Source organism: Lissotriton helveticus, chromosome 2_1 (assembly GCF_964261635.1).
Source record: "Lissotriton helveticus chromosome 2_1, aLisHel1.1, whole genome shotgun sequence".
Lineage (NCBI taxonomy): Eukaryota > Metazoa > Chordata > Amphibia > Caudata > Salamandridae > Lissotriton > Lissotriton helveticus.
In genome coordinates this window covers 294,426,068-294,444,611 of record NC_136059.1, presented here as the reverse complement: position 1 = coordinate 294,444,611, position 18,544 = coordinate 294,426,068, and the positions used below count along the sequence as shown (strand labels likewise).

At 45.2% G+C, this 18,544-nt stretch overlaps 1 protein-coding gene across 1 annotated transcript in view; it reads left to right on the top strand.

The window, feature by feature from the left end:
• TXNL1 (thioredoxin like 1) overlaps positions 1–18,544 on the top strand; it is a 143,666-nt gene that overhangs the window by 85,265 nt on the left and 39,857 nt on the right. Inside the window, exon 6 of the mRNA XM_078674852.1 lies at positions 9,179–9,351. Within this exon, the coding sequence (XP_078530978.1) occupies positions 9,179–9,351 (173 nt within the window). The remainder of the gene's footprint in view (positions 1–9,178; positions 9,352–18,544) is intronic.

Genomic DNA, 18,544 nt, shown 5'->3' with positions numbered 1-18,544 from the left:
AGCAAGCCGGGATTTTTTTTCTTGGGAGGGGGAGTGGGTTTTGATTGGGTGGGGGGCGGGGGGCATTTAGTTTAACACTAATCAGACGAGTGAAAAGATGTCTTTTAAAAAATGGTGTTTCCTAATATTTGACCGGTGTTTCTCAAAAAATGAAACCCTGCCTCCTCCTGCAGGAGTATGTTTGAAGCCATGTGTGCACGGTGACCTTCAAGACTGTCCTTCAAGCCCAATCCTGTATTTAAAGTCTGGAGGCAGTCTTGGAGAGAAACCCAAGTATCGTCGCAGTAGGTTCTGCAGAAGAGCCTGAAAAGACAATATCCGTGTGAATTCCTTTGTCCTGTTGTGGTGATCGTCTTTGCAAGTTGATGGGACTTGGTCAAAGATGTGTTCATGAAACTTGGTCTGCAGCCTAGACGCCCACACCTTTTGATTTGGGTCATTTGTCTGCTGATGCGCTAATAACGATTCAGAAGGCATGCTCTCTCAGCCACCAGAAGGCTTATATCACGTAATGAATGGGGGGGTTTCATGTGGCATAAAGGAAAGGGGACATAAGCTTCTATGAAATGCACTTCGTATGAGTCTGTCTGCTATGCGTGTTCAAAGAGGTCTGTGCACTCTTCTTATGGGAAAAGTGACGACATAGTTTACCAGTGGTGATAGGCTTTTTTTGTAACGGTCATGAAGCTAACGTCAATATATTCGCCAGTAAGCAGGCCCGGCTCCAGGAATTTTTCTTTGGGTGGGCCAAGGGTGCATTTGGGTGGGCCACTGGGACTCAATTTGTCGCATATATTTCTGGGCAGGCCTGCTTCAGGGCCCTCATTTATCTCTTCTTACTCTTGCAAGGCCCAGTAAAACGCATTTTTTTCCAAATCTCTTTCTAAATGTTATTACTCTCAAAAAGTGCTTTTTCCTTGTAATGTTCCTTTGATGGGAAGAGGAGGGTTCTGAGGTGGGGGTATCAGGCAAATGACACTTCTCGGGCTCCCTCTGTGCGAGCCTTCAGGGAGAATCTCTCTTCTTTACTACCTCCACCTGACCCCAGACTCTGCAACACACTCCCTTACAGGCCTGAATATCCACTACTCCTCTCCAGTGCACCTTATGTCACAGCTGACCTTGGGCTCCAGCCCCATATCAGGCACCATCGGGCTCCACTTTCATTTTGCCAGGTAAAACATTGAATATAGCAGTAAATGTAATTAGCACGCACTTTAAAGTATGTTCCACAGTAGTCCTTATGACCCGACTGCTAATTGAATAAACAAAAACAGAAAGGCCATGACAGTGCCGGCTGATGCGAAAGTCTTTTTTGGTGCCACACCAATAACCTCTTTCTCCGTAAATACCTTTACTACCACCTTCCAACAGTGCCCCTCATCCCTCAATGACCCCCCCTATTGACCTCCTCCTCAGATTTCCTCACTGCCTCACGCCACAAGTCCCCCTCATATCCCCATAGCCCCTCCCCCTCATGACCTTATCCTTGGAGACCAGTACCCATTATCTCTCTGTAGCCTCTCCCAAACAAGACCTCCTCCTCTGACTCCTTCACTACCACCCTACACCAGTGCTCCTCATCTCTCCCTAGCTCCCCCTCCACCCCATGACCTCTTCCTCGGATTCCCTTACTGTCATCCTCCTCCAGTGCCCCTCATCACTCCTTAGCCCCTCCCACTACCTCCTCCCCGGATTTCCTCACTGCAACCCTCCAACAGTGCCCTTCATCTTTACGTAGCCCCTCTCTCATATGCATTTCCTTTGTTGTATAGCGCTACTCATATCAATGTAGTGTGTGTCAGTACTTAACATCACACACACATCATACAGAGACAATGAATCTTACAAGTATGTAAATCAGTCTATAGGGAATGTCACATAAGCCAATGAGGATTACAAGGTGTATGAATCACATGTCATCCATACTGGTGGGCAGTATATTTTAAAAGGGTTTGGTATAGGGAAACACAACCTTAGGATTTAAAGACTATTCCATGGGGTCAGCTTTACTGATAAAAATGTATGTCTGTCCAAACATACTCATTTTAGCAACATTAGAATAATGAAAGACTGGGGAAGTTCTAACTATATCACAAAACAAAAAAAGCGAAGTTCTAACTATACCATTCATGTTTGTAGGCAGCTCTTAGATGACAGTTCATAGGTCACTGTCCTATGATACGATTGTAACTTCTGAACTCCAAGTAACACAAGGATCTGTGACAAAGGCAGTAACCCACTGAGCTATCCAGATACAATACAGTTCATCTGCATTTAAAAGCTACTAACAAACAAATGATTGCTCTCCAGAAGGATCATTAATCACCAGCGTTATCTGGGCATTTTGTATGGTCTTATTGCTGTCCTGCGTCGGCCATGATAAAGATAAAAACTGTTTAAATGAAGCTCACACGAAGTATGTGTCCTGATGGGCCTGTGCAGATTTTAAAAAGAAAAAAATGTAGTAACACATTCTCTTACCTACTCCATTAGTCAAACTTTGTGTCAGAGCCTGATGTGATAAGCCACTGCAGGGGTTAGGAAAGGTGACTAAGAATAAACAAACTTCTTTTCGCCTGAGCTGCATAGAAAAAGAAATATCAACGCAGCAGGACAGCAGCAGGACAGTCGGCAGAGGTTACCAAAGGTTACCGTTGTCACAGAAAGGATTTGTCACCTTTCGCCATGCCGAGATGAAGGGGTGAAAAAAGTAAACAAAGCCTCGTTAACATGTTAATGGTCTTTAAAGACCTGTTAAGTACTCCGGTGTGGGGCTGCGATAATCTCTAAAACTGTCTGTGTGTGTGCGCCTGGGAAAACTCGGCCGGGCTGATACACACGACCAGCGCGTTGGGCGCCTGCCTTCCAGCTCACTGCTGAGGGCCAAGGCTCCTGTTTGGGTGGGCCTGGCCCACCCGGCCCACCCGCTAGAACCGGGCCTGCCAGTAAGACGAGCTTCATGTACAAATAAACAGTTAAATATGACTAATAACACCTCCACTTCATCAAGCTGACACGACACGGCATTTTTGACCCCAGAAGTGCCGTTGCTAGGAGTCGGAGAGGTGTGTCAGTGTGCTTTGTTGGAAGGCCGACCTTTTGATAATACCGAGGTAGAAAGTCGTGCCCAAGTTTGATATGTTCAAGTTTTTCCACACTATTTTGTTACATGTTCGTATCTCTGGGATATGACAGCAAGGCTGTGAAAAGCAATGTTAAGTGTTTGGATGCTCAAATAAAGGACAGTGGGTACTGTTACCATTACACCTCATTGATTCATTGAGTGCACGGATATTTCTTTCTAGTATTGCGGAGACTTTTCTTTTCTAACCGAGGAAGATTGGGTGGCTCTCCCTCTTCCTGAGCACCAACAAACAAGATATATGGACAATCATTTATTCATCTTTGACAAAAAATTACTTTGTACAATATTGTGTTGTGTGCGCCGATTCTCCCAGCCACCACCTTTTTGTTCTACTGTGAAACAGACCTACTGCTCATTGTATACATACTCATACTAGTTTATAGGGCAGTCAGGGAGTGCCAGATGGGCTCGTCTGACAAGTCACTTTGTGGCTCGTTTTTTGGCTGTTTGTGGGTCTGTTTATGATCTGCTGAGCTGGTTTTTACTCTTGATTTCTTTGTTTAACAAATGCTACCTGTACCAAGCTCAAATATATGCAGTCTTCCATGCCGTGCACGACACTTGTACAGCATGTCTTTACAAGTTAAAAACTGCCCCAATCTACAAACGAGGACCACTTTTTGAGCTTTCTAATTTACTAATGTGGGCCACTCATATTTGGTGCCCAAGCCTATTTTTATATCCCAGTCCGACCCTGTGTTCATAGAGTGGGCTTTGGATACTGCCCTTTTTAACCAACTGATTCTTAGACCAGCCCCTTTCAGCTATTGGCTTGAGACTTTCTCAGACAAGTCTTTGCTCTGCCCACAGTCATCTCTCACTGAATGCGGTTAGCTACTTGGTTGTATCCTTCCGTATCCATTTGACTGCTTGTGCTCAACTGCATGAGAGATTATCACAGAATGGCCCTCTTAGTTCTTTGCTGCTGCCTTACTACTTTGAGCAGACCCCTCTTCCGCCCAACCCCCCTCCCCGTGTCCCTAGCTTAGCTATTTAACGAATTACTGTTCTAGGAGTTCTGAAACAACATGGCATACAAATAAACCATCTCTGTGTTTTTCTGTTTACTTCCGTGTTGGGTTTTAAGAGCTCTCTTGGCTTTTTGGCTGCACTTGCATCATGTTCTATAATGTGCAGCGGGCCAAAGGTGGACCAGCTCACCCTACAAATGGAGGCCACCATTTGGAGTCAGCCAAGAGTGATGGTGCACATGAGAGCGCCATGGAGCAGGCACAGTAACTGCTGGCTGGGTTTCTCTTTCTTCCTTAGTCTGCAGTTATGCATTTGTCCGTCCGAGGCCTGGGACTTTATCATGCGGTGTATTCTCCTGATTGGAAGGTCTCTCCTTGATTTTCTGATACATCCCCTGTGCTCTAATAACGGACACAGAGGAATGTAGAGAAATTCAAGGACGTCATAAAAGTGGGTAAGCTAACAAATGAATTGGGAGACCCGAACCTAAGCAGAGCAAGTGGTCTTGCTTGGCTCGAAGAGCCCATGAATGAACCGAGCCGTAAAAATATTTGGCATATAAATCGTGCACCAACCAGCATGTAAAAATATGCTGGTGTCTGTTCAGAATTCAGAAAAGGTAATTTCTTTAATGTGCAGAAGCATTTCACCTTTAGTGCATAAAATAACGTTGCTGTTTTAGAAGTATTTTTTAAAAGTGACGACCATGCCAATGGTGAACTAAGAAGCATTTCAGTCACATGCACTTTATTTGTGGCCATGATTCTTATTCTAAATAGGGCAAGATAGCAGGCTAGTCAATCACACCCAATCCGTTTTTGTACAGTGCACACCACGAACTCTTTTATCAGCTTCTCTCATATGTGATAAGAAGAATAAGGAGGCTCGGTTAAACAAAGTATTTGCCTAGGATCACATAAATTGGTCAAGCGGGGTTGATTGCAGGTGTTCTGGTTTCTCAATTTGTAGTTCAACCATTAAGTGGGTATCGATTTCATATATCCATAGTTAAAGCTTTGTATTTCTTGGAATATGAAGTTAGAGTATGGGTGACAGGCAGGCCACGGCTTAACACCATATAGCAAACTGAAAGCGAGTTGACGACCCGAATATGTGTCAGTATAATTCACAGCACAGCACCGGTACCTTTTCTACAAGAATCGACGGGGCCGGCCCAGATGCAGATAGACATTAATTTGAAAAACAAATTATTTGTATTAAGTAAAGAAATATCATTTATTTTACTACTGATCCTCATGCGATGAAATCCTGTAATGAAAATTTTAAGTAAAGACAGAGAAAAACAATAGCCCAAAACATTTGTTGATCCAACAGACCGCACATGAAACGAAGCTGTGTGTCACAAAATAGAGAGACTCTCTTTTTTAATAATCACTTAAAGGAAATAATATGCTTCTGCAAAGTACAAAAATATACACTTTTAAAGACAGGGGGTTACTATCAAGTAACGTGCAAAGGATAGAGTGAAAGTAAGTGCTTGTGAATAGGACGACCAAGATGGTCTGAGAATATGAATATAGAAACACAGTAAGTTTTTTTAGTAGGACTAAGGTTATGACAACAATCCTTAGTGCAAAAAAAATTTGAGCCTGCCCTTAGGTTATTATGCGCAAACAATGTTATTCTTTCTTGCTATGACGCGGTGGAGGGGTCTTGTTTTCAGGGCAGAGGGACGGGTTTCGGGAAAAATTAGATGCAGGCTCGGGGGGAGAGAAAAATGTCGACGTTTCGACCCAAAATTAACAGGGTGACTGATATCCTCATGGACGGGTCTTCATCAGGACGGGAATAGTGGTGGGGGGAACTCAGTTTACCCAGAAAAAGCAAGTAACCCCAACAATATGGGTGGGCACCCTTTAATGGTGTGCCACTTGTGCGAACTCAATTTGCACCACAACTTTAGTTTTCTTTATCAAGCCGCTAAACACGTGCTATCCCAGACCAACGTAGTATGTCATGGCGGGAGAGAAAATCCCGTAAGGTTGTCAATAAGCTGTGGTAAAGGAGCCTAGATGACGGCTCGCGCTTTTGTGAGAATTGAGATACACTATTGCGTCTATTGACAACCTTACCGGATTTTCTCTCCCGCCATGACATTCTACGTTGGTTTGGGATAGCACGTGTTTGACAGCTTGATAAAGAAAACTAAAGTTGTGGTGCAAATTGAGTTCGCACAAGTGGCACACCATTAAAGGGTGCCCACCCATATTGTTGGGGTTACTTGCTTCTGCCGTGTAAACTGAGTTCCCCCCACCACTATTCCCGTCCTGATGAAGACCCGTCCATGAGGATATCAGTCACCCTGTTAATTTTGGGTCGAAACGTCGACATTTTTCTCTCCCCCCGAGCCTGCATCTAATTTTTCCCGAAACCCGTCCCTCTGCCCTGAAAACAAGATTTCGGATGACCTCTCCACCGCGTCATAGCAAGAAAGAATAACATTTTTTGTGCATAATAACCTAAGGGCAGGCTCAAATTTGTTTTGCACTAATGATTGTTGTCATAACCTTAGTCCTACTAAAAAACCTTACTGTATTTCTATGTTCATATTCTCAGACCATCTTGGTCGTCCTATTCACAAGCACTTGCTTTCACTCTATCCTTTGCACGCTACTTGATAGTAACCACCTGTCTTTAAAAGTGTATATTTTTGTACTTTGAAGAAGCATATTATTTCCTTTTTTAAGTGATTATTAAAAAAGAGAGTCTCTCTATTCTGTGAGACACAGCTTCGTTTCATGTGTGGTCTGTTGGATCAACAAATGTTTTGGGCTATTGTTTTTCTCTGTCTTTACTTAAAATTTTCATTACAGGATTTAATCGCATGAGGATCAGTAGTAAAATAAATGATATTTCTTTACTTAATACAAATAATTTGTTTTTCAAATTAATGTCTAGGACCATTTTGTCTGTAACACTTGATACCCAGGTCCTTTGACTACAATTGTGTCACCCCATTGATAATAACGTTCAGATGCAGATAGAGGCTCGTGAGTAGCTGCCAGAACCAGATCCCTTCTGTTCACTGTAATGCAGGCTCATGCGCCTGTCAAGTTGAAATACTTTATTTGTATCCTCTCAGATTCTGAAGTTGGCATGTTCTTCATAGCACTGACCTGCCCTAAGGACATAAGAGCGATTCACAAAAGACTCAAACTACTTTTGCATTTTTAGCTAAGGGGGTTATGTCATTTACCCTTGAATTTCACAGAATGTTAGTTGAGTGAAGTCTGGGATTCAAAACGCAATAATGTGCCACAAAATGAACATTTTTGTGCCTCAATTTCCAAATCCATGCAACAATATCCTTTGTGGCTTGTCTGTTTGTGTCTCGATTCGATCTTTTCTGTTCTTTCTTTCCGTTTCTATCTGTCCCTTCGTCTTTCTCCCGTGCACTCCTCACCTCCTGCTCCACTGCCCCCTACCTGCCACCCTCTTTATTTTCATTCCTGGTGTGCTCATTATTACTTCCACCGACACCACTGCCACCCCCACTAGCCCTACCCTCCCAGTAGTTTTTCGTAAATGGTACCAGGATTAGATGTATATTTTTTTCTCCATTTCCTGGAATTGAGAAATGGGTTCTATGGAAGGCTCTAGTACCATCAGTGGATTCGTCTCCTTGCTTCTGTCTGAAAAGATGGTCGGTGTGCAAGGGGAACCTTCAGTATAGTTCTTCCTTTCTTTGAATGCCTCCACATAAAGCAGGACTGTGATGAAGAATCCTTTATGAACAATCCGTCAATAAAGTAGGATTTGTAAACTGCAGCTAATTACCCGCAACGGTATCTAGGTGCTGGTCCCACCTTTATTGGAAATAAAAACAGAAACAAAACTGTATTCAAGGCAATTTAGCATTCTGTGTTTGCTTTAATGTGATTTGTGCTTCATGCATTAGAACACCTTTCGTCTTTGCCAGTGCTTGTTTCCAGAAGGTGGCAGGTAGTCTAAGGGTCTATATTTCATAGTTGTCTAGTGAGTTCTAAAAAATAGAAAACCAACCACAAGGCTAACAAAATAGCTGTGAAATAAGCACAGTGGTAGGGGCAAAGCTGGGCAGCAATCATTTACAACAGCACAAGGAAGGATTCCACCACACAGACATTACATGATGTATGTTTCAGTCAATTAATCACAGGCTTGTAAAGCGCAACTACTCACCTGTAAGGGTCTCAAGGCGGTGGTTGAGGAGGGAGCTGCAGGTCCGTCCAGGCTCTATATTTGTCAAGCATTCATTCTCCACTTGGACATATTAGTCCTGGATAACAGATATTTATTGTTATCTAACTGTATGGCACTTCCATTGATCTCAGCGGGCTGCAAGGCTCAGTGGACTGCAGGGATTTGAACCTGTGACCAGGAAGTAAGGTAATATATGAAATCAAATAGAGAATCCTGCAGGGTATGCTTTAGTCCACTGAGTCACCAGACACTGCAACCAGACATGCAGCATTTCCTTTACTTGGATACATAATCTATAATGATGGCAATATTTGTTATTTAAAATATATGATGGGCTGATTCAACCTCTAGCCCTCCTGCTTAAAGTAGAATTGTTTTTGTTGATGTCGAACTTTTGTATCCTTCACAGTTACATGCTTCAAATCGAAAACGTTATATACCTGTAATAATTAGTAGCATGTTGTTGGTTATTGTACAGTTGGCCCGCACAGTCGTTGCTATAGGACTTAATGAAGGCTTGTGAAACACACTAATACTACTCAGAAATATCATTAAAAATGGGGCAGAGTTCCTGAGAAAATGATTAACGTCATATGAGAGGTCTGATTGCAGTCATGACAGCGGAGCCTGAAGTTTATCTTTTTAATTGCTCTTATCTTTAAATTAATTAAGTAGATGGTAATTTAATTTAAAACATGAGGAAGTATTCTTGACAGCAAGATACAAAACTGTGATTACAGTTTTCAATTATTTCTTTGTTTCCCTTTCTTTGTATTACCTGCTCCTGGGTATTTGTTTTAAATTAGAGGAAGCCACACATGACTAGTTGGTAAATCTCGTTCTTGTTTCCTGTAGGTCAAGGCCCCAAGTATGTTAAGATTTTTATCAATCTTCCCCGATCTATTGATTTTGATGAAGCAATGCAAAGTGAACCGACCCAGGCATTGGAACTGGCACCAGACGATCTCAAAGAGGATGGCATTGTCCAGCTCCGCTATGTAAAATTTCAGAATGTCAATAGTGTAACAGTAAGTAATATTTACAAAACTCCGGGTTGAAGCATAAAATGCTATGGATTTTATAGTGGAAGATGCATACCAATGAATTCACTTAATTCGAAAGTCGCATTCGTTTGTAAACTCGCTTGTTTAATCGCTGCAGTACATGTGTTCTAGTGACTTAACTTAAATGATTTGACATCTGCCCAGCAGAGGTTTTCAGAAATGATTTTGTCACCCTCTAAGAAATCAAGGCTGTTTCACTTAATATTAAAGTTTGAATAGTCGCTGTAGGTGCACGTGGTTGCTTTTACCTTTGAAGCATAAGGACCACCATGTCATATATTGATCTGGAACGGTTGGTGCTTTGTTTCATCCCTGAAATTTTCTTTTATGTAGAAGTCTGACGTAGATTTCATATTTTTTCTTCAAAAGCGAATCCTCTGGCGTCCCTCCCTCCCAGGATCTCTGCAAAAAACTCAGCTCCTACTTCCATCACAAGATCAGGACTCTCTACAACAACTTCGAGCGGAACCTAGGCACTGACACTACACCTGGCGACGCCACCCAGCCTACCATCACCGCCTGGACCTCTGTCACCACAGTAGACAAGTCTAAGCGCATGAGAAGCATACAGTCAAGAGCCCCCACCGACCCCTGCCCGCGGGACATCTTCCTCAGAGATCCCTCTGCTATGAATGTATGACTAAATTACGACTTCCTAAATCACGACTTTATGTACCACGAAAGCTGAACAACTAGCTATGCTAAACCACTACTGTATTTTACAACGACTTCCTAAACCACGAAAAAAAAACACTTTGTGACTGGCCATTAGATGGCACTATTGTATTTACAATACTTTTTCGAAATATTTTTACATTGCTCATTATCCATTTTATTTTTAATTTATTCAGTTTATATTTTAATTTATTGTTATATTTTCTAAAACCTGACAAACTATAAATGATTGTAATTTTTTGAAATTAATATTATGCTTAAAAATGTAAATGTTTGGAAAAGGCAACATTAACAATATTGATTAAGCATATTTTTGATAATTTCATATTTCATTATTTAAAGTATTTTTTTACAAAATGTTGACTGATTTAATTATTTTACAAAAGAATAAAATAAATAATAATTAAATCAATTCAATCTAAAATTTAAATCACCTACCTGAAAACATCGATGGGGAGGAGGAGAGGCTTGTGGTGTTTGGTTCCCCCAACCTATTACCATGTTGGCATTATGAAGGCTGGCTGCTTCCCAACCTTCCTCTGAGCCCGTCAGCCTGATATCTTTATTCAAGTGTCTTATTGGGGGTGGGGGACGTGCATAGCCTAATTAAAGAAGAATTGAGCGCTATCTCGTCAAAATCTGAGGCATGTAGAATCACGCACCATAGTGTGCCCTGAACAACCAACAGAGTGTGCCAGCTGGGCATACATCCCGTACCCAGGAACCAATTTAACTATTTACTTAATATTTTGAGGAGGCGTCTCACGGTGATCTAGCCCCTGAGAAACCTTTGCGACCAATAGGAAACGGGATTAATTGTGCACATTGATGGCTCTATCACTCCTCAATGCTGATTGGATATAACCCGAGCAAAGATTTTTTGAGTAAACATCTCCCGTAACATTGGTGTTCACTTGTTTTTGTGAGTCTACAGGGGTGGGGGCGGACATGAGTGACGTGAGCAGTCCGGGTTCTGAGATCAATGTCGGGGGAAGAGAGTGACGTGCAGACAATGGGGGCGGAGAGATGCCAAGCATAGTTTTGCATTGCAGTCCGGGAAAAGTCGTGGTTTAGAATTTCGTGGTTTAGAACTTCGTTGTTCGGAATTTGTCGTGGTTCGGATATCGTTGTTCAGGTAAGTCGGAATTAGTACTTCGTTGTTAAGGAGGTTTCCCCTCTGCTATAGCACCCTGACTAAGTTGTACGACGTTACAACGCATGGTTTTACCACGCATGCCTTTACATCGCAGTTTTTACAACGCATGCTGTTACAACGCATTGCGTTAAGGGGTGCTGGATAGTGAATAGTTTAATTTACTATTCCAACTCCAGTCCCCGTGGATAGTAGGGAAGGTGTTGGATAGTAAATGAAATCTATTCCCTATCCTAGATTGCCCCCCAGCGCTATGCGTTGTAATGAAATGGGTTGTAACAGTTGTGTCGTAAAGGCACTGCGTGGTAAAAGTTGCGTTGTAAAGGATGTTTACCCCCTGACTAGGACGTGCCAATAACTGCACCCTCGAAACAGGCACGATCCCCGACAACTGGAAACGCGCAGAAGTCAAGCCCCTCCTCAAGAATCCCTCAGATACCTGATGGACCTCAATAACTACAGACCCATCTCTCTCCTCCCCTTCGCAGCCAAAGCCACCGAGAAGATAGTCAACCACCAGCCCATGAACTTCATAGAATCCAACTCGATCCTCGACATTTCCCAATCCGGATTCCGCAGCAACCACAGCACAGATACCGCCCTCCTAGCCGCCATGGATGACATCCGCACCCTCTTTGACCAAGGCCACACATCTGCTCTCATCCTACCAGACCTCTCAGCAGCCTTCGACACTGTCTCCCACCACACACTAACCGCCAGATTCCATGACTCCGGCATTCAGAGAACTGCCCTTGACTGGATCCACTCCTTCCTCACCGGCCAAACTCCAAGAATCAGACTCCCGCCCTTCCTCTCCGAACCCACAGAGATCAGATGCAGAGTACCCCAGGATCCTCACTCAGCCCCTTGCTCTTCAACATCTACATGGCCCCTCTCCCCACCATCGTCCGAAAACAGACCCAGCATAGTATCCTACGCCGACGACACCCAGCTCATCCTTTCCCTCACCAATGAACCCGACATCTCCAGACACAGCTTCCAGAAAGCAATTAAAGACTTCTCCTGGATGAGCAGCAGCTGCCTGAAGCTCAACTCAGAGAAAACAGAAGTCCTTTTCCTCTGATCCACCCCCTCCGCATGGGACCACACCTGGTGGCCCACTGCCCTTTGCAACCCTCCAACGGACCGCACCCGCAACCTCAGCATCATACTACACTCCCTCACTATGAAGCAACAGATCAACGCTGTATTTTCCACGTGCTTCAATACCTTCTGCATCCTCCGCAAGACCTTCAAATAGACCCCCCCGAATCCAGAAAGACGGTCACCCTCGCACTCATAACCAGCAGACTGGCCTACAGGAACACCTTGTACGCTGGAATCAACAAATCTCTGCTCCTCAAATTCCAGACCATCCAGAACGCCACAGCCAGTCTTGTCCTCGGCATCCCACAACAAAACCATATCACCCAGCACCCACGAGAACTCCACTGGCTCCCCGTTGAAAAGAGTCACCTTCAAGCTCCTCACTCACGCCTACCAATCCCTCCACAACACCGGACCCCAATACCGCAACGAAAGAATCTCCTGCACACCCAAGAGAAGCCTCCGCTCTGCCAATCTAGCCCTGGCCAAAATCCCACACATCTGCAGAGCCAGAGTGTGAGGGATAGCCTTCACCTTCATCGCAGCCAAGACCTGAAACAAACTCCCCCTCAACATCAGAGGAACCGCACACTGCACGCATTCAAGAAGAGCCTCAAGACTTGGCTCTTCGGATGAGACTGAGCTGCCCGACCCTTACCCCCTCCCCCACCTCCCCTCCCCCCCCCACCCCGAATCCCCTTCTTCCCCCCAGTGCCTTGAGACCTTACGGGTGAGTAGTGCGCTTCACAAATCCCTGATTGATTGAGATGTTTGGGTTAAACATCATTACCCTGCTCACTTTAGGAGAAAAGTAGTTGGTAGTCTAGAGCAATTAAAGAAAAGCAGGGGTTTACTTTGACACCGGCTAGGTTGTTTAGGCTAGTCTGTTTAGCTAGCAGTGCAGAGAGTTCACCGTCTCACCAGCTACCACGTCCTCTCCAAGAGTCTTAAGCCTTACTTAGAACTGAAATATATGTACTACTAGAAAAGAAAAGCAAGAAACCACAAATCAGAGAAGACTATTTTAAGGAAATATAAATGAACTAAAAATTGAAGGAAACATTTTAAAGTAAAGACCATTTTAAGAAAACACTATTAAATTATATATTAAATTAAACTCAGTCAGGCGTAATTGAACAGTGTTATTTTATTATACTTACCAACTTGAAATTATGGGAAATCTGGAGCCAAATGTGTTTACTCTGGGGGGGGGGGGGGGGGGGGGGGGGGAGTAGTGCATCTTATGTCAGTTATTGAAAAGTTTTTAAAATTCAAAAACATACCAAATATTTCTACAATTACTGAAAATGCTTGGTTTCTCAGTGTTGGTATTCCTATTAATCTTTTTTCAATTAAACCACATTACACATATAGGGAATTGGAGATTTCCTTAAAATATTCTTGTAAATACCAGTCTTTGGCTGGCGTTGCAAGTATGTTTTTTTTCTCTTTTGGATGATTAAAAGATATACATTTAAAATGCTTAACTTGACACTGATTCTTCACGCGCTTAAGCCTCCAGACTGGTTGGTGTAGGATAAACCTGCTCTACCTCACATTTATTTCACCCTACCTACCCTTACATTTCCTAAATATTTTCTGTAATCATCCCTTTAATTTTTCTGTAGTAGATGTGCCAAAGTCAATTGTGGCCTGTGTTATCTCCTTTCTCTCATTTCGGACTCTGTGTGAGTAACAACAGCTGCTTATAGAGGTATGACATTTTACTCGGCTATAAACTTAAAAAAGGAAGCTATTTCATTTAATACTAGAGGATGTTTAGAAATAACATAACTAGTTATACCGTGAGCGAGTAGCTGAACTTGTTGACCACCTAATTTCTGCTAAGATTATATTATGTTTTACATGAACGCAGTATGTCACAGGCTTCCCAACCTATACAGATCTATCCATGGGTATGCTTGTTTGAGAACGGATTCTCTCGACTCTGCTGCAATTCTTTTCTGCTTTCTCAGAGGGCTTAGATCAGCAATGACTGTTTAATGTGGAACCCCATTTAGACAATGGAAGTGCCTCCTTTTTGAGCATGCTCAGTTATACCACAAAGTCACTTGAAATGTTTCAGAACGTAACCCTTTTAATTGTGGGGGCATGTACAGCAAATTGATTTATCATCATTTTCTGATAGATACATCTGCCGTGTGGATTCCTCACCTTGTGAATATCCCCCTTGCGTCAGCAACGTTCGGAAATTTTCTTCGTAGTACGCCGACGTGGGCGACGTCACAGGAGCACGGCATCGCGCGCGACTCCGTCTGACGTCACTGACCCCATATCAGGCCCACGCCGGCGTGATGACGTCAGTTCCCTTTTTTCCGCGTCTTCGACGCTAACGGTTTTCGGGATCTTCTGCGATACTTAGTGTTAGACCTGACACCTTTTGGCGTGGTTCTTCCCCCATCTTTTTGCCTCTGACTCATGTGTTCTGATGCTGTGCTGGATTTCGTTTTTGCTGATTTAGATGTTTTGGACACTCTGCCACTGCTGATCAGTGTCAGAGTGTAAGTGCTCCTTCTGTAAATTGTGATATTGATTGAGTATACCTAATTGGCATATTTGTATCACCACGAAGTCCCTAGTAGAGGGCACTGTGTGTGCCAGGGCTGGTGATGACAAATGCTACTAGTGGGCCTGCAGCGCAGATTGCGCCACCCACATGAGTAGCTTTAAAAAGGTGACTCAGGCCTGCCAGCGCAGGGCCTGTGTGCAGTCAGTGACTGCCATGTCAGCCTGGCCAGTGTCCCCACTGGCTAGGCCTAATCCTTCCCTGTCTGTGCACATCAGTCACCCCTATGGAAGGCTCAAGGTACCCCCCTGGGCAGGGTGCAGTGTATGGATAAGGTAGAGCATGTGCTAGTGCAGGTACTATGCTCTGGTAGTGGGCTACAGCCATTTTGTGTGCTCACTGCTGTAAGGCTATCTTGCTCCATAGAGTAACATGGAGGGGGGCTGGGCCCATGTGATACCAGCCTATCTCCCCATAGGAACAAGATGGGACATAAGTGAAAGATATCCCTGGACTCAGAATTTAATGACACATCTTTTAGTGAAGGGTGTTTTTTAATCCTGGGTTGGAGAATAGCCCTTTTAGAAAGTGGCTATTCTCTTGTCTAAACCTTTCTGTGTGCCTGGGTTTGTGGAATGTCTGCCTGGTCTGGATGTGACAGGAAGGGGCTGCAGAGCCCCAGAGGAGAGGGTCGGAGCCATCCCGGGGATGAAAGGGCACATCTGCCTGCTTGGGAGGAGGGAGGAAGGAATGCCAGATAAGTGCTGGGCTGTGCCTGCCTACCTCCCCCACATTAGCTCTCTCCTGGTGGTCAACTGACCCCACTGGCCCTGAAGCTGACAGGAAGAAGAAAGCCAGAGACACCTCAGTGCTCCGCAACCCCCAGAACTGGTTTAGACTGGACCCAGGGCCTCCATGCACAAAGAACTTCAAAGACATTGGGGGGTATAAGGAAAGGCCCCCTGTCTGCAGAGTTTTAGATTCTGAAATTCTGCAAGCAAGAAGGAACCCTCGCTGGAAGGAGGACAGCTAGAGAACTGAAGGAAGACTGCCTTGCTGTGTGCTCTTAAGGGCTGACTTGTTCTGCTGTCCACCTGGAAGCTAAGGAGAAGAAAGGGACTTTGCTGTGTGCTGTGACCCTGCCTACTTGAAACTGCCAAGACTCTGCTGTGTGCTGTGTCTACAATTGAATCTCCAAGGGCCTGAGAAGAGCTGGCCTCCTGCTTGGAACCCAGGGCTAAAGGTTCCTAAAGCTATCCCAGGAAACAGCTGCAAAATCGTGCTGTTGGGACCCGAGACGCGTGGTGCTGGACTGCGGAGCGTGAGGAGGAGATCGGTGTGCTCATCGGCACATTAATCGTGAGGGTTGGAGGCTTGTGGAGCCTCCCCTCGTGAAATCTGCTCCCCGGGGGTGGCAAGGTCGAGAGGGGGGTCTAGTTCTGACCAGCGCCCTTTAAAACCCTTTGCCGCCAAATCACCGTCGCAGCCCGGGGCCAGGATCACCCCTGGAAGTTGCTGTTCGTGACCAGGAGCGGCCGCGGCGAAGAACGAAGCCGCCGCGACCCCATTGGCTGAGGGAGCCGAGCCCCCTCACTAACGCCGCGACGGGATTGGCCCGCGCAGCGCAGCGTCATCAGCTGTGGTGTGCCGTGATTGGCTGAGCCTGCGGAGCGTCATCGGCGAGGCCGCGCTGCCATTGGTTGGCGGCCTCGCGCTCAGAGGGGCTCGACTGAGGGCCGCGACCGGATTGGCTGCCTCCGCTGAAGCTGCGGGAGGTGCCGAAGGATTGCCCAGAATCACCGCCGGGACCGGGGAAGAGCTCCGACCCCGCCGCTCGTTGGATTGTCGAGAGCGGGCGGGAGAGGAAAGGGGACCGGCCGGGGCGGGGACGCGTGCAGTCTGCACGGCTGGTGCGCAGTGGTGCGCCTGTATCTCAGGAAGACGCGAGGCTGCCCCGGGGACGAAAGAGTCCCTGGGCCTCGCGAGGGAGTTGCCACAGCGCATGAAGCCCACGGATATAAGTACACGTGGGCCTTGTTTTCTTTGCGCATGCTGGGAGCACCACAGTATAAATCAGTGGCCATATTCTTTTAAGTGCTGATTTGAGAGACTAGAGACTATTTTTATTTTTATGCTGAGAACTGCCTATTTACAAGACCTACTAAGAATTAAGTGCAACCTTGTTCTAAATGAAGTGTTTAACGTGCAACCTTTAAGTTAGAAGTGCTATCTGTTCTAAAGAAGTGATTATCATGCAACTGCTTCATTTACATGCTGAAACTAGATAAAGTTATATTTTATATATACTTACCTGTGTGGTCTCAGTTTGTGGTGGATTGGGAATTGCTGTTGTGTTAAGTGCAAATGTTATCCACATTGTCTCCGAGTTTAGCCTAGACTGCTCGCGCCATGCTACCTAGAGGGTGAGCAGGGGTTATCTCAGAGGGTTATTCCGTCGCCCTGACCGGAGCTAGGGGTCCCTACTTGGGCCAAGGTACTTACCTTTGCCAACCAGAGACTCCCGGTTCTAACATTGGTGGCTCGCGGTGCGGATTTTGAACTAATGATTGCACTTGACCTGCAGTGATTTCTTGTACATCACTAGTCTAGTTTAGCGGAACAGGTTGCGCAGGATTTTTTCTTTTTTGGTGAAACCTTTTTAGTTGAAAAGGGGTAGGAGGTAACATGTCTCAGACCGCGCAAAGCATGAATGCAGAAGGGGAAGTGGAATTTGAAAGCCAGGAGTTGCTCACCTATAACAAGGAGCAACTGAGAAAATTCTGCAGACCGCTTGAATGCCCAGTAAGGGGCGGCGCAAATAAGGAAGAGCTACGGACAGCTCTGAGGGCCTGGTGGGAGGCCAAACATGGTGCCCTGGAAGCTGCTACTGGAGAGGGAGACACACCGGAAAACGGGTTTTTGCCCAGTGAATTGCCAGTGAGGAAGCCAGGGTCTAGGACCGGCAGCGACCACTCCAGTAGGGTTATGTCTCCAGAGGAAATAGAGGAGAATCAGCGAGTTAGGGCCCATGAGATTGAGCTTTTGAAGCTCAGGGCGGAAGCCGATGAGAAGAGACTGCGCTTGGAAGTTGAGAAAGAGGCGCAGGAGAGAGCGGCGCAGGAGAGAAGGCAGGCGCTCGCTCTAGAGGAGAAGAAGCTCCAATTGGCTCATGAGAGGAGCATGAAGGAATTGGATTTCAAATATAAAGAGAGAGGGTCCAGTTCTAATGGTGGCAGCGCACAACCAGTACAGGCGGGTAAGGTATACATACCAAAGGATCTGGTACAGAATTATCAGAGGGGTGAGGATATTTATGCGTGGTTCAGAGCGTATGAACTTGCCTTAAAGATGAATGAGGTGCCTGAGAAGAATTGGGGAGCAGGATTGTGGAAGCATTTTGAGGCCTCTGGGAGGGATGTTTTGGCACCCTTAGAAGCAAAGGATGCTTTGTCCTACTCCGCCATGAAGGAGGCTTTGTGCCTCAGGTATGGGCTCACTGCTGAACAGTACCGCCAGAAGTTTAGGAACTTCAAGAAGCTTGATTCAAGTACTTGGGTGGAGTGTGTGAGTATGTACACGCGTGCACTGGAAGGTTGGATGAAGGGCAGCAAAGTTACTGATTATGTGGGGTTGTGTCACTTGATTAGTAGGGAGCACTTAAGTAGTTTGTGTGTCCCAGAGCTGCGCCAGCATCT